Below are 25,569 nucleotides of genomic sequence, written 5' to 3'. Positions count from 1 at the left end.
TTTTCTAATGGGCCTTAGCAGGTAAAACCTAGAGCAGTGATTGTCAAATTTATTCAGAGGATGGGGAGCTACCATGCCTGTTACAGAACACATGAGAAACTGTCTTAAAAATTGGAAATAATTTTACTAGCAGAGAATGACTTTATTCTATCTATACAACATGAATTCACTTTAAGCATACATAGTCATGAGAAGGCTGTGGAAAAGCCTAATCAGTTCCTTGTAAATAGATGTTAAATTTGCATACTGTTAATTTGTTTGATCATTTGCCAGTAAGTGTATTAGATGGCTTTGAGAGAATTGTCCTCATTAATTCACGTACTTCTGTGATTTGGAAAAAGTTGTTAATCTTGGATCTTGGGGGTGCTTCGTCCCAGACTGTGGGATGGCATGGTAACCCAGGGTCTTGAGAACCATTGTTTTATGGGCATAGGAGTGAGGGTAGACATGGGTCAAGCCAAATTATTTCTGGTAATAATAGCTTGCTCTGTAGGGCTTAATGTTTTAAGACTATGATGGCAAAAAATTTGAGTTGTGAAAAATGATTTTTATGGTTTTTGTAATTTAAAATTTATAAAAGTTTTATATGTTCTTACAAAAATGTTCACGTGATACAGAAAGAGACTGTTTGCCAAGCTCTCCTGGCCTCATTTACAGAAGTAACTTAACAGTTTGTCTATTCTTCTAGATAAATGTATAGTACCTGTATACAAAGGCATATGTTTATTCTGCACGTACTTATCGTGTATATCAGTGTTCTTATGCAGCTGCCTTTTGAACCATGATACACGCTGGGCATCTTTTTACATGTTGCTACATGTAGAGCTGCCCCATTGTGTCCCTCATTGGTGGCACACTAAGTTTCAAAAGCTACAGTATGCTGCTGCTGCTAAGTCACTTCAGTCATGTCCGACTCTGTGCAACCCCGTAGACAGCAGCCCACCAGGCTCCCCTATCCCTGGGATTCTCCAGGCAAGAACACTGGAGTGGGTTGCCATTTCCTTCTCCAAGACTTGAAAGGGAAAAGTGAAAGTGAAGTCACTCAGTCATGTCCGACTCTTAGCGACCCCATGGACTGCAGCACACCAGGCTCTTCCGCCCATGGGATTTTCCAGGCAAGAGGACTAGAGTGGGGTGCCATTGCCTTATGTCTAGGCACTGTTCCAAGCTCTTTGCATGTTATTACCTCACTTAATCTTCACAAGAACCTTATGAAGTAGGTACAGCTACTATCCCCATTTTGTACATGAGCTGACAGGCACAGCGATATATGAGACAGTTTTTCCAATAACACATGAGTAATGGAGCCAGGATGTGAACCCAGGCAAGTAACTTCAGAGACTGCCTTTTTAACCAAAGCATGATATTTCCCCTGTGAATAGACATCACATTATTTTCTGTTTTTCATTGTAACTTATTTTTTTGTAAATGGTTTATTAAATTTTCTAAACTTACTCTTATTTTTATATGTGTAGAAGGAATAACTAGCTTTTAGCAAAGGAGAGAATTATCTGATTGTTTCTATTTCACTCTGACATCTCAGTTATTACCGTCTGTGAAAGAAAGCCTTCTGTCTGGTTGGATCCTAGTTGGCCCTTTCTCTTCCTCTAAAAGTTTTACTTTATTAGTTTCTCTAACTTTTGCTTATCTAATGAAAAATCAGGCTTATTCTTTGAAAGGTGAAATGTTCTAGTACTCCTGTGTCACATACAAGCTTGCACATAGATATATGTGCATGTTTTTCATTTGGCTTGTTGATCATATTACAAGTCTCATATTGCAAGATCACACAGTCTTCATCATAATTTTTTGTTGTTGTTGTTTTATAAGTTTATGAGGGAAATGTTTTAAAATTTCCTACTGTGATAAGGGCTTATCATTTTTAATTAGTAATTATGACAGTTTTAGGTAAATCATTTGTGGTTATATTTTAGAGCTGTATTGTTTGGTACATGAAAGTTCATAATATTTTTGAGATGCCCCTTTTTGCCCTTTTAAATACTGCTTTTATTTAACATTATTACTGTGGTTTTCTTCTCATTTGTATTTTTCTGGAATGTACCTTTCCATCCTTTTAATCTTTCACCTGTTTTACCTGTCACATTTTACCTGTTTCCATTTATTGTGATTTCTGATGTATTTGAACTCATTTCCTTCACCTTATTTTGTGCTGTCTGTTTGTCATGTCAGTCACACTGTCCTGCAGAGAAACATTCACCTGAAATACTGAAGCTGCTGCCTCTTATTAGGAGCTGCATTCTCCAGTGTGCCCAGTCCTCACCTGGCCGTTCACTTTATCTCTGTGATCCCAGTACTAAGTTCCATGAGTGTGGGTTCCAAACTGTACCTGTTGTCTTCACCACTGCCCGCCGCACCAGGTATGGGACCTGGTACAGAGGTGCTCAGTGAACATTTACTGAATGAATCGATGAATTTTCAGTTCAGTCGCTCAGTCCTGTCTGACTCTTTGTCACCCCATGGACTGCAGCATGCCAGGCTTCCCAGTCCATCACCAACTTCCGGAGCTGGCTCAAACTAGCGTCCGTTGAGTTGGTGATGCCATCCTACCATCTCAGCCTCTGTTGTCCCCTTCTCCTCCTGCCTTTGATGTTTCCTAGCATCAGGGTCTTTTTCAGTGAGTCAGTTCTTCACATCAGGTGGTGAAAGTATTGGAGCTTCAGCTTTAGCATCAGTCCTTCCAGTGAATATTCAGGACTGATTTCCTTTAGGATGGACTGGTTGGATCTCCTTGCAGTCCAAGGGATTCTCAAGAGTCTTCTCCAACACCACAGTTCAAAAGCATCAATTCTTCGGTGCTCAGCTTTCTTTACAGTCCAACTCTCACATCCATACACGACTACTGGAAAAACCACAGCTTTGACTAGAAGGACCATTACTTTGTCAGCAAAGTAATGTCTGTGCTTTTTAATATGCTGTCTAGGTTGATCAGAGCTTTTCTTCCAAGAAACAAGCATCTTTTAATTTCATGGCTGCAGTCACCACGTGCAGAGATTTTGGAGCCCCCAAAAATAAAGTCTCTCACTGTTTCCATTGTTTCCTGAACTTTTTGCCATGAAGTGATGGGACTGGATGCCATGATCTTAGTTTTTTGAATGTTGAGTTTTAAGCCAACTTTTTCACTCTCTTCTTTCACCTTCATGAAGAGGCTCTTCAGTTCTTCATTGCTTTCGGCCAGAAGGGTGGTGTCATCTGCATATCTGAGGTTCTTGATATTTCTCCCAGCAATCTTGATTCCAGCTTGTGCTTCATTCAGCCTGGCATTTCGCATGATGTACTCTGCATAGAAGTTAAATATGCAGGGTTACAATATACAGCCTTGACGTACTCCTTTCCCAATTTGGAACCAGTCTGTTGTTCCATGCCCAGTTCTAACTGTTGCTTCTTGACCTGCATACAGATTTCTCAGGAGGCAGGTAAGGTGGTCAGGTATTCCCATGTCCTTAAAGAATTTTCCACAGTTTGTTGTGGTCCACACAGTCAAAGGCTTTGGTGTAGTCAATAAAGTAGAAGTAGATGTTTTTCTGGAACTCTCTTGCTTTTCTATGATCCAGTGGATGTTGGCAATTTGATCTCTGGTTCCTCTGCCTTTTCTAAATCCAGCTTGAATATCTGGAAGTTCATGGTTCACATACTGTTGAAGCCTAGCAGGAGAACTTTGAGCATTACTTTGCTAGCGTGTGAGATGAGTGCAACTGTGGGGTACTATGATCATTCGTTGGCATTGCCTTTCTTTGCGACTGGAATGAAAACTGACCTTTTCTGGTCCCATTTCTGGCCACTGCTGAGTTTTTCAAATTTGCTGACATATTGAGTGCAGCACTTTCACAGCATCATCTTTTAGGATTTGAAGCAGTTCAACTGAAATTCCATCACCTTCACTAGGTTTGTTCTGAGTGATGGTTCCCAAGGCCCTCTTGACTTCTCATTCCAGGATGTCTGGCTCTAGGTAAGTGATCACACCATCATGGTTATCATGAAGATCTTTTTTGTATAGTTCTGTGTATTCTTGCCACTTCTTAACATCTTCTGCTTCTGTTAAGTCCATACTGTTTCTGTCCTTTATTGTGCCCATCTTTGCATGAAATGTTCCCTTGGTATCTCTAATTTTCTTGAAGAGATCTCTCGTCTTTCCCATTCTGTTGTTCTCCTCTATTTCTTTGGATTAATCACTGAGGAAGGCTTTCTTATCTCTCCTTGCTATTCTTTGGAACTCTGCATTCAGGTGGGTATATCTTTCCTTTTCTCCTTTGCCTTTAGCTTCTCTTCTTTTCTCAGCTTTTCATAAGCCCTCCTCAGACAACCACTTTGCCTTTTTGCATTTATTTTTCTTGGGGATGACCTTGATCACTGCTTCCTATACAATATCAAATTATCACCTATCCATTTATCAGCTCCACCCATCAACAGAAAATTGAATTAAAGATTTACTGAGCATGGCCCCACCCATAAGAACAAGACCCAGATTTCCCCATCAGTCAGTTTCTCCCATCAGGAAGCTTCCACAAGCCTCTTATCCTTAACCATCAGAAGGCAGACAGAATGAAAATCAAAATCACAGAAAACTAACCAAATTGATCACATGGCTCACAGCCTTGTCTAACTCAATGAAACTATAAGCCATTGCCATGTAGGGCCAACCCAAGACAGATGGGTAATGGTAGAGAGTTCTGACAAAACATGGTCCACTGGAGAAGGGAATGTAAAATTATTTCAGTATTCTTGCCCTGAGAACCCCATGAACAGTAAGGAAAGGAAAATAGATAAGACACTGAAAGATGAACTCCTTAGGTCAGTAGGTGCCCAATATGCTACTGGAGAAGAGTGGAGAAATAACTCCAGAAAGAATGGAGAGATAGAGCCAAAGCAAAAACAACATCCAGTTGTGGATGTGACTGGTGATGGAAGTAAAGTCCAATGCTGAAAAGAACAATATTGCCTAGGAACCTGGAATGTTAGGTCCATGAATCAAGGTAAATTGGAAGTGGTCAAACAGGAGATGGCAAGAGCAAACATCAACATTTTAGGAATCAGTGAACTAAAATGGACTGGAATGGATGAATTTAACTCAGATGACCATTATATATACTACTGTGGGCAAGAATCCCTTTGAAGAAATGGAGTAACCCTCATAGTCAACAGAAGAGTCCAAAATGCAGTACTTGGGTGCAGTCTCAAAAATGACAAAATGATCTGTGTTTATTTCCAAGGCAAACCATTCAATATCACAGTAATCCAAGTCTATGTCCCAACCGCTAATGCCAAAGAAGCTGAAGTTGAATGGTTCTATGATGACCTACAAGACCTTCTAAAACTAATACCAAAAAAAGATGTACTTTTCATAATAGGGGACCAGAATGCAAAAGTAGGACTGGAATGCAAAAGTAGGAAGTCAAGAGGTACCTGGAGTAACAGGCAAGTTTGGCCTTGGAGTGCAAAATGAGGCAGGGCAAAGGCTAACAGAGTTTTGCCGAGAGAATGCACTAGTCATAGCAAACACCCTCTTCCAACAACACAAGAGACAACTCTACACATGGACAACACCAGATGGTCAATACTGAAATCTGATTATTTTCTTTGCATCTGAAGATGAAAAAGCTCTGTACAGTCAGCAAAAACAAGACTCAGAGCTGACTGTGGCTCAGATCATGAATTCCTTATTGCAAAATTCAGACTTAAATTGAAGAAAGTAGGAAAAACCACTAGACCATTCAAATGGTCTAGTATGACCTGAATCAAATCCCTTACAGTTATACAGTGGAAATGACAAAGAAATTCAAGGGATTAGATCTGACACACACCACCTGAAGAACTATGGATGGAGGTTCATGACATTGGCAACCCATCCAGTCCTCTTGCCTGGAAAATCCCATGGGTGGAGGAGCCTGGTAGGCTGCAGTCCATGGGGTCGCTAAGAGTCAGACATAACTGAGCGACTTCACTTTCACTTTTCACTTTCATGCATTGGAGAAGGAAATGGCAACCCACTCCAGTGTTCTTGCCTGGAGAATCCCAGGGACGGGGGAGCCTGGTGGGCTGCCGTCTATGGGGTGGCACAGAGTCGGACACGACTGAAGCGACTTAGCAATAGTAGTAGTAGTCAAGTGCTTTAAGCAACTTTAGTGAAAGTTACTTTAGTTCAAAGTACTATAGGAGTTACGTTTTAAATAAGTAGTTTGAGAACTTTCAGTGGAAATGACTAGCATAGGATTGTTGATTTAAATGTCAGGATTATTTTGGTGACAGGGGACATTCCCATTTTCAGGAATTCCTGGTCTTACCTGTGGGTTGTTCTTGAGTTCTCGTCTGTCATCCTTGGCTTGGAAGCTCAGTAAAGAGCTGCTCACTGTAGTTTAACAGCCATTTATGGAGTGCCTGCCATGTGCGTGGTGATTATACCCTGCTCTTCATTTTGTCTCTGGATTGTGTAGACTCACCAGAAGGCGTTGTTTTCCTTTCTCTAGACTTGCACTGCCCAGGATGGCAGCCACTACCCTTCTGTGTCTTTTAAAGTTTAAATTAATTAAAATGAAATAAAGTTAAAATTTTATTTTCTCAGTCCTACTAGCTATATTTCAAGTGTGACTATGGTTATAGTATTGGGCAGCACAGATTCAGACCATGCTGTCACCCAGAAAGTCCTACCAGACAGTGCTGCAGTTTAGAATAACCGTGCTGCTTGTTTGTATCTATACCAGTTGACTCCTGTGGACTCTCTCATCATATCTGTACTCTGAGTTATGATTTAGACAAATCATCCTATAGTGCTTAGCCTTTTTCCATTTCTTATCTCAGTATTCCATTTGCAGTATTAAAAATACTATTTTTAATAGGGTGCTTAGATTTTAGTTATGACACCACATCATTCCATTAATACTGAGTTTCATTCTAGGGTTTTTTGACTGATATATTTCAACTATATTAACATTCTGAGTCCCATGCTTTGGAATTATCCTGATTTCAGTTCATTTTGTGTGTGTGTGTGTGTGTGTGTGTCATTTTTTTCCTCTCAAGAAGGAAAAATTCCTGTTTTGGTCTTAGCATATTTCAGATTTGATCATCCTTGAAGTGTTTTTGAAGGTATTTTTTTTTTCCTCTCCTGAAAAGTCCTCTGTTAGCTGTGTTAGTCGCTCAGTTGTGTCTGACTCTTTGTGTCTATACACCTCATGGACTGTAGTCTGCCAGACTCTTTTGTTCGTGGGATTCTCCAGTCAGGAATACTGGAGTGAGTAGCCATTCCCTTCTCCAGGAAATCTTCCTGACCCAGAAAGGTTTGGGTTTTTTAAAAATTAATTACTTTATATTTGGTTGCCCTGGATCTTTGTTGCTGAGGACGGGCTTCTCATTGCAGTAGCTTCTCTTGTTGCAGAGTGCAGGCTCAGTAGTTGTGGCCCACAGGCTTAGTTGCCTCATGGCATGTGGGATCTTCCCGGACCAGGGATCAAACCCGTGTTCCCTGAATTGAAAGGCAGATTCCTAACCATTGGACCACCAGGAAAACGTCCTAATATTGTTTTTTGAAAATTTTATTTTATTTTTAAACTTTACAGTATTGTATTGGTTTTGCCAAATATCAAAATGAATCCACCACAGGTATACATGTGTTCCCCATCCTGAACCCTCCTCCCTCCTCCCTCCCCATACCATCCCTCTGGGTCATCCCAGTGCACCAGCCCCAAGCATCCAGTATCGTGCATCAAAGCTAGACTGGCAACTCGTTTCATATATGATATTATACGTATTTCAATGCCATTCTCCCAAATCATCCCACCCTCTCCCTCTCCCACAGAGTCCAAAAGACTGTTCTATACATCAGTGTCTCTTTTGCTATCTCGTACACAGGGTTGTTGTTACCATCTTTCTAAATTCCATATATATGTGTTAGTATACTGTATTGGTGTTTTTCTTTCTGGCTTACTTCACTCTGTATAATAGGCTCCAGTTTCATCCACCTCATTAGAACTGATTCAAATGTATTCTTTTTAATGGCTGAGTAATACTCCATTGTGTATATGTACCATAGCTTTCTTATCCATTCATCTACTGATGGACATCTAGGTTGCTTCCATGTCCTGGCTATATAAACAGTGCTGCAGTGAACATTGGGGTACACGTCTCTTTCCCTTCTGGTTTCCTCAGTGTGTATGCCCAGCAGTGGGATTGCTGGATCATAAGGCAGTTCTATTTCCATTTTTTTAAGGAATCTCCACACTGTTCTCCATAGTGGCTGTACTAGTTTGCATTCCCACCAACAGTGTAAGAGGGTTCCCTTTTCTCCACACCCTCTCCAGCATGCATTGCTTGTAGACTTTTGGATCGCAGCCATTCTGACTGGCGTGAAATGGTACCTCATAGTGGTTTTAACTTGCATTTCTCTGATAATGAGTGATGTTGAGCATCTTTTCATGTGTTTGTTAGCCATCTGTATGTCTTCTTTGGAGAAATGTCTATTTAGTTCTTTGCCCCATTTTTTGATTGGGTCATTTATTTTTCTGAATTGAGCTGTAGGAGTTGCTTGTATATTTTTGAGATTAGTTATTTGTCAGTTGCTTCATTTGCTATTATTTTCTCCCATTCTGAAGGCTGTCTTTTCACCTTGCTTATAGTTTCCTTTGTTTTGCAGAAGCTTTGAAGTTTAATTAGGTCCCATTTGTTTATTTTTGCTTTTACTTCCAATATTCTGGGAGGTGGGTCATAGAGGATCCTGCTGTGATGTATGTCGGAGACTGTTTTGCCTATGTTCTCCTCTAGGAGTTTTATAGTTTCTGGTCTTACGTTTAGATCTTTAATCCATTTTGAGTTTATTTTTGTGTATGGTGTTAGAAAGTGCTCTAGTTTCATTCTTTTACACGTGGTTGACCAGTTTTCCCAGCACCACTTGTTAAAGAAATTGTCTTTAATCCATTGTGTATTCTTGCCTCCTTTGTCAAAGATAAGGTGTCCATATGTGCATGGATTTATCTCTGGGCTTTCTATTTTGTTCCATTGATCTATATTTCTGTCTTTGTGCCAGTACCATACTGTCTTGATGACTGTGGCTTTGTAGTAGAGCCTGAAGTCAGGTAGGTTGATTCCTCCAGTTCCATTCTTCTTTCTCAAGATCGCTTTGGCTATTCGAGGTTTTTTGTATTTCCATACAAATTGTGAAATTATTTGTTCTAGCTCTGTGAAGAATACTGTTGGTAGCTTGATAGGGATTGCATTGAATCTATAAATTGCTTTGGGTAGTATACTCATTTTCACTATATTGATTCTTCCAATCCATGAACATGGTATATTTCTCCATCTATTAGTGTCCTCTTTGATTTCTTTCACCAGTGTTTTATAGTTTTCTACATATAGGTCTTTAGTTTCTTTAGGTAGATATATTCCTAAGTATTTTATTCTTTCCATTGCAATGGTGAATGGAATTGTTTCCTTAATTTCTCTTTCTGTTTTCTCATTATTAGTGTATAGGAATGCAAGGGATTTCTGTGTGTTGATTTTATATCCTGCAACTTTAGTATAGTCATTGATTAGTTCTAGTAATTTTCTGGTGGAGTCTTTAGGGTTTTCTATGTAGAGGATCATGTCATCTGCAAACAGTGAGAGTTTTACTTCTTTTCCAATTTGGATTCCTTTTATTTCTTTTTCTGCTCTGATTGCTGTGGCCAAAACTTCCAAAACTATGTTGAATAGTAATGGTGAAAGTGGGCACCCTTGTCTTGTTCCCGACTTTAGAGGAAATGCTTTCAATTTTTCACCATTGAGGATAATGTTTGCTGTGGATTTGTCATATATAGCTTTTATTATGTTGAGGTATGTTCCTTCTATTCCTGCTTTCTGGAGAGTTTTTATCATAAATGGATGTTGAATTTTGTCAAAGGCTTTCTCTGCATCTATTGAGATAATCATATGGTTTTTATTTTTCAATTTGTTAATGTGGTGTATTACATTGATTGATTTGCGGATATTGAAGAATCCTTGCATCCCTGGGATAAAGCCCACTTGGTCATGGTGTATGATCTTTTTAATGTGTTGTTGGATTCTGATTGCTAGAATTTTGTTAAGCATTTTTGCATTTATGTTCATCAGTGATATTGGCCTGTAGTTTTCTTTTTTTGTGGGATCTTTGTCAGGTTTTGGTATTAGGGTGATGGTGGCCTCATAGAATGAGTTTGGAAGTTTACCTTCCTCTGCAATTTTCTGGAAGAGTTTGAGCAGGATAGGTGTTAGCTCTTCTCTAAATTTTTGGTAGAATTCAGCTGTGAAGCCGTCTGGACCGGGGCTTTTGTTTGCTGGAAGATTTTTGATTACAGTTTCAATTTCCGTGCTTGTGATGGGTCTGTTAAGATTTTCTATTTCTTCCTGGTCGAGTTTTGGAAAGTTGTACTTTGCTAAGAATTTGTCCATTTCTTCCACGTTGTCCATTTTATTGGCATATAATTGTTGATAGTAGTCTCTTATGATCCTTTGTATTTCTGTGTTGTCTGTTGTGATCTCTCCATTTTTGTTTCTAATTTTATTGATTTGAAATTTCTCCCTTTGTTTCTTGATGAGTCTGGCTAATGGTTTGTCAATTTTGTTTATCCTTTCAAAGAACCAGCTTTTGGCTTTGTTGATTTTTGCTATGGTCTCTTTTGTTTCTTTTGCATTTATTTCTGCCCTGATTTTTAAGATTTCTTTCCTTCTACTAACCCTGGGGTTCTTCATTTCTTCCTTTTCTAGTTGCTTTAGGTGTAGAGTTAGGTTATTTATTTGACTTTTTTCTTGTTTCTTGAGGTATGCCTGTATTGCTATGAACTTTCCCCTTAGCTAATATTGTTTTTTGAAGAGCAGAGTTTTTTCTTTTTTTAGCCTCACTGTGTGGATTGTGGGATCACAGTTCCCTGACCAGGGATCGAACCTGTGCCCCCTGCATTGGAAGTGTGAAGTGTTAACTGCAGGACCACCAGGGAAATCCAAAGAGCAGAGTTTTTATTTTATATGAAATCTAGCTTGTTAATTTTCTTCTTTTATGACGAATGAGGTCTTTTCTTCTTTTATGACAAATACATTTTTAAATTAGTTTCAGTTTTTCCAAAAGTCCTAGTAGAGTTTTGGTTGTGATTTTATTGACTTTTTGATCAACGTGAAAGAACTGACATTGTAACAATGTTTAGTCTTTCAATCATGAATTTGGTGTATGTCTCTGCTAGCTTTGATTTTTAATTTCTTTTAGCAATGTTTTATAGTTTTCAGTGTTGGGATGTTGCAAATTTTGATAAGCTGTGCCTTCTAGGGAGTTTGTCTATTCATCTGAAGCTATAAATGCATTAGTTGCTTCCCACAAATTTGTTTGTATGTTTTCATTATCATTAAATATTTTAAAATTGCCCTTGAGATTTCTTCTTTGACTCAAAAGTTTAGAAGTGTGCTATTTAATTTTTTAGTACTTAGTACTTTAGTATAAAATAACTTAGTATAAATTACTTTGTTAGCTGATTTCTGGTTTCATTTCATTGTCAGAAAACATAATTTTTGATATTTCAGTTTTGAAATTTCTTGAGACTTATTTTTTTTCAAACAGCATAGGCTTTGTCTTGGTGAACATTCCAGCTACACTTGAATGATTATTTTATAGTTTTGGATGCAATTAACAAACAGTCATATGTAAAAGTTGGGTAAACAGAGCAGGCAAAGATGGTAAGGTTGAAAATAATCAACTCTGGTCAAAGGGCTCTGGGTCTGAAGAATAAGAGTACTGGTAGGATTTGTCAGACACAGGTGGGGAGTGACATGAGTAAAGAAAGGTAAGCAGAAGGAAAGTAAGCAAAGTTATCAGCTCATTGTGGGGTTGTGAACAGAAAAGTTCACTGGGCTCAGAATGTAAAAGGCTTAGAATAGCATGTTAATGAATTTATCACCTAGAAACTGCTTAGGAAGTAATATTGAATAGAACGATAACTCTCAGGCACGGATAAATGGACTTTTTTTTTTTTGCTGCTTTATAAAAGGAAAAAAGCATATCTAGATTTCATGGAAAGATTTTTTTTGAGGAGTGACCCCTTGTAGAGGTCTGACACTTCAAACAAAGGTCACTGTTGGTAATTGTGATCCCTTGTCTTTGCATCTTCTTCAGTGTTTTCCTTTCTGTATTTTTCCCATCACCCTTTAAAATGCTTAAGACTTGAAGTCTTCAAAGAAAAAGTAATAGTAATAATAATAATAATAATAATAATAAAAACCCTACCTCTGCCCTGTCTTCCTCTCTAGCTGCTACCTTACATTTCGCTCCTTTTCCTAAACATTTCTGTGTGTGCTGGGTACACATGGCACTGTTTGTTCACACAGTCTGGCCCTTGCTGAGGTCACCATAGCTTCCTTCTGGAGGAATCCAGCGGTGTTCCCTAAGTCTCTTCTCCCCTCTAATCCACATTCCGTGCCAGGACCATGACCTCCTTTTGAAAGTTTTTTCTCGCTCTGATTTTTGTGACTTTCTACTTTCCTCCTTTCTTTCATACTCTTGCTCCTTTACAGTCTAGTCTCTTGATTTCTCATCCTCTGGCCAGTCATTAAATGTTTGGGTCTGCGTTTCTCTTGTAGTTTTTCTCCTTAGACTGTCCCATACACTTTCATGGGAACAACTGATCTTTTTATTTTCTCTATAGTTTTGCCTTTTCCAAAATATCATGTGGTTAGAATTTAGCCTTTTCAGATTGTCTTCTTTCAATTAGTAATCTACTTTAAAGTGTCCTCTATGTCTTTGTAGTTTGACAGCTCATTTCTCTATCTTTGAATAATAGTTGGTTGTATGGATTTATCATAGTTTATCCCTTCACATGTTGAAAAACATCTTGGTTGCCTCCAAGTTTTGACAGTTCTGAATAAAGTTACTTTAAACATTTGTGTAGGACTTCCTTGGTGGCTCAACAGTAAAGAATCCACCTGCTAATGCAGGGGACATTGGAGATGCAGGTTCGATCCCTGGGTCAGGAAGATCCCCTGAAGAAGAAAATGGAAACCCACTGTAGTATTCTTGCCTGGGAAATCCCATGGACAGAGGAACCTGGCAGGCTACACTTGATGGGATTGCAGAGTCAGACATGACTTAGTGACTAAACAACAACAAACATTTGTGTAGATTTTTGTGTGGATGTAAGTTTTCAGCTTGAGTAAATATCAAGGAGTGGAATTACTTGATTGTATGGTAGGAGTATGTTCGGCTGTGTGAGCAACTGCCAAAATGTCTTCTATGGTGGCTGAAGCATTGGCATTCCTACCAGCCATTGATGAGAATTCCTGCTGCCCCACATTCTCATCAGCATTTTATGATATCATTGTTTTGGATTTGACGAAGATCATGGCATCTGGTCCCATCACTTCATGGGAAATAGATGGGGAAACGATGGAAACAGTGTCAAACTTTATTTTGGGGGGCTCCAAAATCACTGCAGATGGTGATTGCAGCCATGAAATCAAAAGATGCTTACTCCTTGGAAGAAAAGTTATGACCAACCTAGATAGCATATTGAAAAGCAGAGACATTACTTTGCCAACAAAGGTCCATCTAGTCAACACTATGGTTTTTTCAGTGGTCATGTATGGATATGAGAGTTGGACTGAAGAAAACGGAGCACTGAAGAATTGATGCTTTTGAACTGTGGTGTTGGAGAAGCCTCTTGAGAGTCCCTTGGACTGCAAGGAGATCCAACCAGTCCATTCTGAAGGAGATCAGCCCTAGGATTTCTTTGGAAGGAATGATGCTACAGGTGAACTCCAGTACTTTGGCCACCTCATGGGAAGAGTTGACTCATTGGAAAAGACTCTGATGCTGGGAGAGATTGAGGGCAGGAGGAGAAGGAGATGACAGAGGATGAGATGGCTGGATGGCATCACTGACTCGATGGACGTGAGTCTGAACTCCGGGAGTTGGTGATGGACAGGGAGGCCTGGCGTGCTGCGACTCATGGGGTCGCAAAGTGTCGGACAAGACTGAGTGACTGAACTGAACTGAACTCAGTAGGTATATAGTGGGATCTTACCATTTTAATTTGTAAATCCCTGATGACATATGATTTTTTTTTACATTATTTTATATATTCTTTTCCATTATGATTTTTCACAAAATATTGAATACATTTCCCTGTGCTATATAGTAGGACTTGTTGTTTATCCATTCTATATATAATAGTTTGCATCGCTAACCCCAAACTCCAAATCCATTCTTCCCACTCTCTCCCTTGGCAACCACAAGTCTGTTCTCTATGGCTGTGAGTCTGTTTTGTAGATAAGTTCATCTGTGTTGTATTTCAGATTTCACATAGAAGTGATATCACACAGTATTTGTCTTTCTGACTTAACTGATTTAATATGACAATCTCCGAGTTCATCCATGTTGCTGCAAATGGCGTTATTTTGTTCTGTTTCATGGTTGAGTAGTATTGCATTGTATATCTGTACCACATCTTCATCCACTCATCTTTTGATGGACACTTAGGTTATTTCCATGTCTTGGCTATTGTGAATAGTGTTGCATTGAAGATTGGGGTACATGTGTCTTTTTGAATTATAGTTTTGTCCAGATATATGCCCAGGAGTAGGGTTGCTGGGTCACTTGAAAACTCTATTTTTAGCTTTTTGAGGAATTTCCTGATAATTTTCATAGTGGCTACATCAACTTTCATTCCCACCAGCAGTGTAGGAGGATTCCCTTTTCTCCATACCCTCTTGAGCATTTGTTATTTGTACACTATTTAATGATGGCCATCTGAGAGGTGTTAAGTGGCGCCTCATAGTTATGATTTGCTTTTCTCTAATAATTAGTGATGTTGAGCATCTTTTCATGTGCCTTTTGGCTGTCTGTGTGTTTTCCTAGGAGAACTGTCTATGTAGGTTTTCTACCTGTTTTTCTATTGGGCTGTAAGTTATTTTATTGTTGAATTGTATGAGCTGTTTGTGTATTTTGGATATTAAGCCCTTGTTGGTCACATCACTTGCAAATATTTTCTCCCAGTCTGTAGGCTGTCTTTTCATTCTGTTGATGATTTCCTTAGCTATACAAAAGCTTGTAAATTTGATTAGGTCCCACTTGTTAATTTTTGCTTTTATTTCTGTTGCCTTGGGAGAGTGACCTAAGAAAACATTGGTACAATTTATGATGACACATTATCTTGAGCATCATTTCACATTTTCGTTGCCATTTGTATATCTTCTTTGGTATATCTTCTATTCTGATCACTTGCCCATTTTGTAACTGGGTATTTTTTTTTTCAGGGGGTGGGGTCAGGTTAGATAGCTTGTGGGACTTGAGTTCCCTGACCAGGGAGTGAACCTGACTCATGGGAGTGAACCTGACTTATGGCAGTGAAAGTCCAGAATCCTAATGACTAGACCGCTAGGAAACTCCAGGAGTTATTTTCTGTTTGAGTTTTAAGGTTCTTTGTATATTTGGGATACCAGTCCATTATCACACATATGTTTGGCACATATTTTCTTCCAGCTGTGGCTTGTTGTTTTATTCTTTGAACAGTGCCTTTCATGCAGCAGAATTTGTTAATTATAATGAAGTCTAACATACCAATTTTTTTCTTTCATGGATCATTCCTTGTATCTTTAAAAAAATCATCAAACCCAAAGTCAACTAGATTTTCTCCTATGTTATCTTCTCATTCAATAGTTTTGTATTTTACTTGTGACTTTGTGAAAGGTGTAAGGCCTGAGTCTAGACTCATATTTTTGCATGTGGATGTTGTTGCTCCAGCACCGTTTGAAAAGCCTGTTCTTTTAAATTGCCTTCACTCCTTTGTCAGTGCTCTGTTGAGTATCCTTGGGAGTCTGTTTTGGGCTCTGTATGCTGTTCCATAAATCTCATTGTCTGTTCTTTTGCTAGTACCACCCTGTCTTGATAACTGTGGCATGATATATTTTAAAAATACTGAAAAGACCCTGATGCTGGGAAAGATTGAAGGCGGGAGGAGAAGGGGATGACAGAGGATGAGATGGTTGGATGGCATCACTGACTCAGTGGACATGAGTTTGAGTAGGCTCTGGGAGTTGGTGATGGACAGTGAAGCCTGATATGCTGCAGTCCATGGGGTTGCAAAGAGTCAGACATGATTGAGTGACTGAACTGACTGACTGAACTTTAAAAATACCTTACTGCCCCACTTCCCAAAACCCTTCAGTGGCCCGCTATTACTTGATGAAGATTCAGGCTTCCCTGGTAGCTCACATGGTAGAGTCTGCCTGCGGTGCGGGTGACCCAGGTTCAATCCCTAGGTGGGGAAGATCCCCTGGAGAAGGAAACGGCAACCCACTCCAGTATTCTTGCCTGGAAAATCCCAGGGATGGAGGAGCCTGGCAGGCTACAGTCCAGGGGGTCACAAAGAGTTGGACACGATTGAGGGACTTCACTTGCACTTTCCTTTCAGACCTGTCAGGTAGCCTTTGAGGCCTCAATGTGATTTGTGAATATATTCCCACCTCACAAAACTCATCCTAACTGTCCTCTTGTCATTAGAAGTAAACACTTTGTTTTTTCTTCAGTCACTCATTCCATGCTCTTTCTTATCTCTAGGTCTTCATACTCACTGTTTTCCTATCTTTGGAATTCTTTTCTAACCCCCTTCTTCTTGTGGTTAACTCTACTTAAATTCATTTTCTTAACAAAGGCTTCCCTGATTTTTGGACTAGTTAGGGCTCCCTATTAAATTATGCTCTCATAACACCCTTCCCTTCTTTATTATAATGTATAGCATAGTCATTTAGCTTATTAATTATCTGTTTTCCCTAGGACAAAACCTTTATGAAGGCCACAGGTCTCTTCTCCTCATCTGTTTCTTTGTTGGCACATACACTTGATTCTTAGTAAATATCTGTGGACTGAATTCATGAGTGAAAGGAAGGGTGCTTAGTATAGTGGATATTAGCTAGATTAATAGAAAAGTATGCTTTGGGGGGATAAATTTTACTAGATAAGAGAGTACTACAGTTAGTATTTAGATATTGCAGCAAGAAAGTGTAGTAAGTCTTTTATAGTATTTTTGTGAACAAGATGGAGAAATGTCAGGTTGATATTTATACAGGTAGATTATAATCAGTGTCAACATGGAAAAAACGTCTCTAATTTTCTCAAGGGGTTGTTAGTTGGAGCTCTCCTACTTAATACTTAAATCACTTTTGGACATGACTTAGCTACTGAACAACCACCACAAGTTTTGGAAAATGAATTTCTAAAATTAGTATAAGTAAGTATATATGTAGGCAAGTTGATGTGTCTAGGTACTTTTATGTTTCAGTTGTCTTTTGAGTGCTCGTCTGTTATCACCAGCTCCAGGCTGTGTAGAACTAGGTAGATGCTTCTCTAGCACAAGGCTAGAAGTTTCTGGAATCTGTGAAAGTGATGAGTCAGCTACTATACATGTCAGTCTAATAATGCCCAGCCTTGTTATGTTGTGTTTCTGAGAGGTTGAATTACATATAGTACTGTGTCATGGTTCAGGTTTAAATCAGGAAAGGTAATAGATTTGGGACATTGAAACCAGGTGCACATAGTTTATCCTGGAGCTGGGAGACCCTGCAGAATGTTTTAGGACATCCTTTCCAAGGCCCTGACTGCAAACAGAAAAGAAGCACAAAGCCTGGTGGACTCTGGATTTTGAAGGCACATATTCCTCGAAGTGTGTTGTATTACTCTAGCCCATTTACTGAAGGACCCAGAAAGCTGCTAGTTCTGAGTAGGACCCGGGACAGGGAGAGCTCCTCCACAAATGCAGCTGTCAGGCTGGCTCCTCTGCTGCACGGGCCACCTGACCCCGCAGATGTGTCGGTGCTTGCGGTGTCAGTGGCAGAGAGGGCTACAGTCTGAGCCTTGGGCAGCCCTGCGGGTGAGTCGCAGTGCAGGCCCTAGGGTTCTGGAGCAGAGCCCTGCAGCTCTTTGTGGAGAGCTCCTTTCCTTTTGGTAGCTCTAGATCTGATGCTGGGCCACAGTCAATACTGAACACTCAATGGTGGGCCACCAGTTTACCTGAGTCCTGAGCGGCCCATCATAAACTGGGGGTTATTGACCCTTCTAGCCATGAGTTTGGGTTTGTACAGAGGCATCCCATCATCCAATGGAAGCATTTTGCACGTGCTTGGCCCAGGTTGGCCCTGGAGGCATCACCAAGTGCGTGCTGCTGAGCCACTCTGTCTTTCCAGCCTGTACCTGTTGCCTTGGGGGAGTTCTCCAATCAGTTGACAGACTCCAGCCTGATTTACAGATGGTTCCGCCTGATGCGCAGGCAGCACCTTAAGGTGGAAGTTGCGGCACTGCCAGCCCCTGTCAGAAGGACATGGCTGTGAATAGATTTGTTTGTTTAAGCTTAAGTTAGCTGCTACCAGTCACTGAGTTTTCAGTCTCAGATCCTTGATATGTCTTTGAAATCCCTAATTAGATAAGTGTTGTCATAACAGTTTTGAATGGATATGTTTTTCGGTAACTCTGTCTATTCTGAAAAAATATGGTTTGAAAATATGGAAAATCAACCTGGTTGGTATTGCTGGTATTTTATATAGATGGAAAATATAGATTCTAGTGTTTAACATAAATCTAAGAAAACATGAAAAGACTTTGTGTATGTGTTACATACTGGTTTGAAGAAATTATACAAATAATTTCCATCTGAGATTTTTAAAAAAAACACAGGTGAGACTTCTTAAGCTCCTCAAATTTAATGTGTCACATTTCTGAAATGGAATAGATTAGACGTAGCTTAAATATCGTACTGAATATTTTATGCCTTACAGTTCTATAAAGCTGTTCAGTTGTCTCTATTAACCGCCTTCCTTAATGTTCCTAGGTTATAGAATCTTTGGGAATTATTATTTATAAGGCACTGGACTATGGCTTGAAGGAGAATGAAGAAAGGGAGTTAAGCCCCCCACTGGAGCAGCTCATTGATCGCATGGCCAACACGGTAGAGGCTGACGGCAGCAATGACGAGGGCTACGAGGCTGCGGATGAGGGTCTGGAGGAGAATGATGACGTAAAGAGGAAGGTCTCAGCCATCCGGTCCTATAGAGATGTCATGAAGGTAAAGTTTACAGCAGTATCTCTTTCTTTCAAGAGTTGTTATTTCACTTTAAAAAATTGATTAGCATTTGATAATAGTTCCTAGACTTTCAGCTTTCAATAAAATACATTGTTGTTGTTATTTACTCACTAAGTTGTCTTCAGCTCTTTGCAGCCCCATGGACTGCAGCATGCCAGGCTTCCTTGTCCTTCACCATGTCCCAGAGTTTGCTCAGTTTCATGTCCTTAATGAAATGCATAAGGGTGTTCTAATTTCATTCTTTTACATGTAGCTGTCTAGTTTTCCTCCTACCATTTATTGAAGAGGCTGTTTTTTCTCCATGGTGTATTCTTGCCTCCTTTGTCATAGATTAGTTGACCATAGGTGTGTGAGTTTGCCTCTGGGCTTTCTTTCCTGTTCCACTGATGTGTGTCTGTTTTTGTGCCAGTGTCCTACTGTTTCGATTACTGTAGCTTTGTAGTACAGTCAAAGCTCCTGAAATCAAGGAGCCTAATTCCTCTAGCTCTGTCTTTGTTGCTTTTCTTTTTTTCTCCCCACAAAATCGCTGTGGCTTTTTGGGGCCTTTTGTGTTTCCATACAGATATTAAAATTTTTTGTTCTAGTTCTGAAAAAGTGAAGTGAAAATCTCTCAGTCGTGTCCAACTCTCTGCGACCCTGTGGATTATACAGCCCATGGAATTCTCCAGGCCATAATACTGGAGTGGGTAGCCTTTCTCTTTTTCAGTGGATCTTCCCAACCCAGGGATCGAACCCAGGTCTTCCATATTGCAGGTGGATTCTTTACCAACTGAACTACCAGGAAAGTTCTGAAAAAGGCTATTGGTAATTTCATGGGGATTACATTGAATCTATAGATTAGAACAGTCTTTAATACCATACATAGAAACAAACTCAAACTGGATTAAAGACCTAAATGTAAGTCTGGGTACTATAAAACTTTTCAAGGAAAACATAGGCAGAATACTCTCTGCCTGTCTTTTTGCTCCACCTCCTAGAGTAATGAAAATAAAAATGAACTGTGGATATATTTGAGATAATCAGGAAAATTTGACCTTTTACTCTATAGTTGACGATATTAGGAATTATTCATATTTTTAGATATTATAATAGAATTGTGAGTATATTTTTTAAAAACTCATTTAATGAGTGTATGCTGAAATATCTACATGTGAAATTCAGATGTCTGAAATTTGCTATAAAATTATCCTGGAGGGTGAGGCTTAAGTGGATGAGGATGTAGATAAAGTAAGATGGCCATGAATTGGTCATTGCTAAATTGGGTGATGGATGGTAATTCATTATACTGTCCACCTCATTTTGTGCATGTTCAAATTTTTCCACACAGTAATACTATTAGAAATTTTTCAGAGGTCAGTTTTTTAAGCTCAGATATAATTGATGTATAACATTATATTAGTTTCAACTGTACAAGGTAATGATTCCTTGTTTGTATAAATTGCAAAATGATCACCACAATAAGTTAACATCCATCACTACACATGATTACAGATTTTTTGCTTGTGATGAGAACTTTTAAGCTCTATCTTTCAGCAACTTTCAAATATTCAGTACAGTATTGTTAACCTTAGTTGCCATGCTGTACATTACATTCCTAGGACTGACTGACTTTATAACTGGAAGTTTGTACCTTTTGACTACCTTCAGCTATTCCACTCTGTACCCCCCAAGCCCCAATCACTGGCATCACCAGTCTGTTCTCTGTACAAGGAGATGATTTTTAAAATGAAATGTTACATAGATACAAGGAGATGTGTATCACAGCATTAATTATACTGTTTTGAAACTGGAAATAAATGACTTCCAGAAAAATGGTATATCAGCTCATAGATTATCATATGGTCTTTAAAATTATAATCATGTAGGTTAAGTAGCAGTGTGGGAAATTTTTAATAAATGGAGAAAAGACCACAAAGTTCTGCATGTACTGACTGGTGTATATATAAAGGAAAGACTGTGTACGCAGACATAGAGAACAAACTTGTGGACACAAGTCTGTAGAATTTCCAGTCCTCCACAAGCGTCACTTGTTTGGTAACTGTAGAGGTCATTTGGGGCATGCTGCCTGTATGCTGTGTTCTGAGTGTTTCATCACTTGAAGAATATTGCTTCTTTTAGTGTAAGAACATTACTTCCTTTAGTGTAACTCATTCTGCAGTTAGACTGCCTGGGTTCACTTCCAATTCTGCTGGCTAGGTGTATGGCTTAGGTAAATCCTTAGCTATTGTAAATCTCTATTTCTTAATCTCTAAATTGGGTTGACATAAGAATTAGATGTGCTGATGCATATAAACACAAAGAATAAAATAATTATCAGGTAATTCATTGAAACTGAAATAATCACTGGGGTTATTTTTCCTCTAAGGGATTATTTCTCATCTGTCTCAGTAGAAACTTCATGAAATTTCATTGGCTTTAAAAAAAAATTTTTTTGTACATTAAAAAATTGTGGTAAAATACACATAACAAAGTTTACAATTCACAATTTAGTGCTATTAAATAATTCACGATACTATCCAGCTATCAGCACTATCTCAGTCCAAAGCCTATTCTTTATCCCAGATGGAAACCTATCCCTTCTCCTTCAGCCCATGGCAGCCACTGATCAGCTTTCTGTCTCTGTGGATTTATGTATTCTGGTATTTCATATAAATGGAATCATATGGTATATGACTTTTGGTGTCTAGCTTCTTGGACTGAGTGTAATGTTTTTAAGGTTCACCCGTGTCGTAGCATGTGTCAGTACCTTTTTCCTTTTTGTGGGTTAATAAGATTCCATTTTGTGAATATACCACAGTTTGTTTATCCACTCCTCAGCTAGGAATATTTGAATTGTTTTCACCTTTTTTTTGGCTGCTGTGAATGGTGCTGGTATGAACATTTGTGTTTCAGTTTTTGTTTGAATACCTACTTTAAATTCTTTTGGAAATACACCTCAGGAACGGAATTGCTGTATCACATGGTAATTCTGTCTTTAACTTTTTGAAAAACCATCAAGCTATTTTCCACAGTGGCCTCACCATTTTCATTTCTACTAGCAATATACAAGGGTTCCAATTTCTCCACATTCTTGCTAACACTTACTTTCCATTTTCTCTTTGCTTTTATAGCCATCCTAGTGGATGTGAGTGGTATCTAATTGTGGTTTTGATTTGCATTTTCTTAATGACTCATGATGGTGAGCATCTTTTTATTTGCTTTTTGGCCATTTGTCTATCTTCTTTGGAAGAATGTCTATTCAGGTCCGTTTTTAAATTAGGTTGTTTATCTTTTGTTGAGTTTAAGAGTTCTTTATGCATTCTGAATAGTAGATCCTTATTAGATATATGATTTGCAAATATTGTCTCTGATTCTGTGGATTGTCTTTTCATGCTCTTGATAGAATCCTTTGATGTACAGTTTTTTTTTTAATTAGAGGATAATTGTTTTCACAAAGTAGTATTGGTTTCTGCTCTACAATAACGTGAATCAGCCAGAAGTATACATATATCCAGGTTAGGCATTACTCTGCCAACGAAGGTCCATATAGTCAAGGCCATGGTCTTCCCAGTGGTCACATACGGTTGTGAGAGCTGGACTGTAAAGAAGGCAGAACACCAAAGAATTGATGCCTTCGAACTGTGGTGCTGGAGAACACTTTTGAAAGTCTCTTGGACAGCAAGGAGATCAAACCAGTGAATATTAAGGGAGATCAACCCTGAATATTCACTGGAGGGACTGATGCTGAAGCTGAAGTTCCAGTATTTTGGTCCCTGATGTGAACAGATGACTCATTGGAAAAGTCCCTGATGCTGGGAAAGAGCAAGGGCAGAAGGATAAGAGGGCATCAGAGGATGAGATGGCTGGACGGTATCACTGATGCAGTGAACATGAACTTGGGCAAATTCTGGGAGATGGTGAGGGACAGGGAAGCCTGGCATGCTGCAGTCCATGGGGTTGCAAAAAGTTGGACCTGACTGGGCAACTGAACAGCATACATATATCCCCTCCTTCTTGAACCTCCCCACCTCTTCCCACCCCTCTAGGCTGTCATAGAGCACTGAGTTGAGTCCCTCTGGTACATAACAAGTTCCCAATAGCTGTTTTACATAGGATAATATAAATGTTTCTGTGCTGTTCTCTCAATCCATCCCACCCTCTCCTTCCCCCACTGTGTCTACAAGTCTGTTCTCTATGTCTGTGTCTCTACTGCTGTCCTGCAGATAGATTCATCTGTACCGTTTTTCTAGATTCCACACACACACATAGATATATATATATGTCAATATACAATATTTGTTTTTCTGACTTACTCCACTCTGTGTACAGTCTCTAGGTTAATACACCTCAGTTAACCTGCCTCAAATTCATTCCTTTTTATGGCCAGGTAATATTCAATTGTATGTATGCACCACAACTTCTTTATCCATTCATCTGTTGATGGACATTTAGGTCACTTCCATGTCCTGGCTATTGTATATAGAGCTGCAGGGAACGTTGGGATACATGTGTCTTTTTGAATTTTGATTTTCTCAGGGTATGTGCTCGGTAGTGGGATTGCTGGGTCATATGGTAGTTTTATTCCTAGCTTTTTAAGGAATCTCCATACTGTTCTCTATAGTAGCTGTACGAATTTACATTCCCACCAATAGTGCAAGAGGGTTCCCTTTTCTCTCCAGCATTTATTGTTTGTAGATTTTTTGATGATGGCATTTTTGACTAGTGTACAATTTTCACTTTGAAGTCTAATCATTTACAGCCGTACCTTGGGGGTATTGCAGGTTTAGCTCGAGACCATTGCAACAAAGCAAAGGTTGCAGTAAAGTGAGTTACATGAATATTTTGGTTTCCCATTGCATATAAAAGTTAGGTTTATACTATACTATAGTCTATTATGGGAGAAGGCAATGGCACCCCACTCCAGTACTGTTGCCCGGACAATCCATGGATGGAGGAGCCTGGTAGACTGCAGTCCATGGGGTCGCTAAGAGTCAGACACGACTGAGTGACTTCACTTTCACTTTCCACTTTCATGCCTTGGAGAAGGAAATGGCAACCCACTCCAGTGTTCTTGCCTGGAGAATCCCATGGACGGAGAAGCCTGGTAGGCTGCAGTACATGGGGTCGCACAGAGTCGGACACAACTGAAGCGACTTGGCAGCGGCAGCATAGTCTATTTTAAAGTGTATAATAGCATTATATCTAAAAAACAATATATACTTTAAAATGTAAAACAAAATACCAGTTACAATAGTAACAGCAAAGATCACTGATCACATTACCACAACAAATAATAATAAAATAGTAAAAATAAAATAATAATAAAATAAAGTAAATCATAAAATAATGATAAGAAAAAGTTTGAAATATTGCAAGAATTATTAAAATGTGCCACAGAGACAAGAAGTGAACAAGTGCTGCTGGAATAATAGCACTGATAAACTTGCCTAATGCACAGGGTCACTACAAACCTTTAGTTTGTAAAAAACACACTATCTGCAATGCATAATATAGTGCTATAGTAAAGTAAGATATGCTGTATCTAGTGCTTTTGGTATCATGTCTTAAAAACTGCTACTAAGTTCATGACCATGAAGGTTCACCCCTATGAAGGTTCACTTCACCTTTGAAGAGTTTGAGTTTTGACTCTTAAATGTAGGTCACTGATCCATTTTGAGTTAATATTTCATAATGTATGATGTGACGTAGGGGTACAACTTTTTTTTTTCCCCCATGTGGATATCCACTTTTCCAAGCATCATTTGTTGAAGAGACTATTCTTTCCCTCCATAATGGTCTGGGCACTTTCATCAAAAATCAATCAACCATAGATATATGGGTTTATTTCTGGACTCTCAGTTCTGTGTCATTAATCTATGTTTGTTGTTCTGCAAGCACCACTTTGTTTTGATTACTATAACTTTGAGGTAAGTTTTAAAATTTGGAAGCTGGAGTCTCTAGCTCTCTTCAAGATTGTGTCAGCTATTTGGGGCCCTTGCAATTTCACGTGAATTTTAGGATCAGCTTTTCTATTTCTTCAAAAAGGCCTTTGGTATTTAGTTAGGAATTGCATTTAATCTGTAGATCATTTTGTATAGTATTATTATCTTAACTCAAGAGAAGACTCTTGAGAGTTTCTTGGACTGCAAGGAGAGCAAACCAGTCAATCCTAAAGGAAATCAACCCTGAATATTTATTGGAAGGACTGATGCTGAAGCTGAAGCTCCAGTATTTTAGCCAACTGATGCAAAGAGCCCATTCATTGGAAAAGACCCTGATGCTTGAAAAGATTGAAGGCAGGAGAAGAAGGGGACGACAGAGGATGAGATGGTTGGATGGCATCACCAACTCAATGGACATGAGTTTGAGCAAGCTCTGGGAAATGGTGGACAGAGAAGCCTAGAGTGCTGCAGTCCATGAGAGAAGAGTCGGACACAACTGAGTGACTGAACAACAACCATCTTAACAATATTAAGCCTTCCAACCCATGAATACAGGATGTCTGTCCATTTTTTTGTCT

General features: G+C 39.1%; 1 protein-coding gene across 9 annotated transcripts in view; it reads left to right on the top strand.

The window, feature by feature from the left end:
- Positions 1 to 25,569, top strand: part of SPIRE1 (spire type actin nucleation factor 1) — a 163,120-nt gene that overhangs the window by 63,183 nt on the left and 74,368 nt on the right. For 8 of the 9 annotated variants that reach the window (XR_015153982.1, XR_015153983.1, XM_086373253.1 and 5 more), the window contains one exon: positions 18,819 to 19,052. Coding sequence is in view for 7 of the 9 variants with exons in the window: in XM_086373253.1 (XP_086229379.1) it covers positions 18,819 to 19,052 (234 nt within the window). In the remaining 2 variants the exon portion in view is untranslated. Of the gene's footprint in view, positions 1 to 13,808; positions 13,999 to 18,818; positions 19,053 to 25,569 lie in introns of those variants that run through there. The other variant, XM_086373256.1, reaches the window with a different exon arrangement.

Source organism: Bos grunniens, chromosome 24, assembly GCF_055505025.1.
Source record: "Bos grunniens cultivar Pamir isolate PY7600 chromosome 24, Bosgru_T2T1.0, whole genome shotgun sequence".
NCBI lineage: Eukaryota > Metazoa > Chordata > Mammalia > Artiodactyla > Bovidae > Bos > Bos grunniens.
This window is presented reverse-complemented; position numbering and strand designations above follow the sequence as displayed.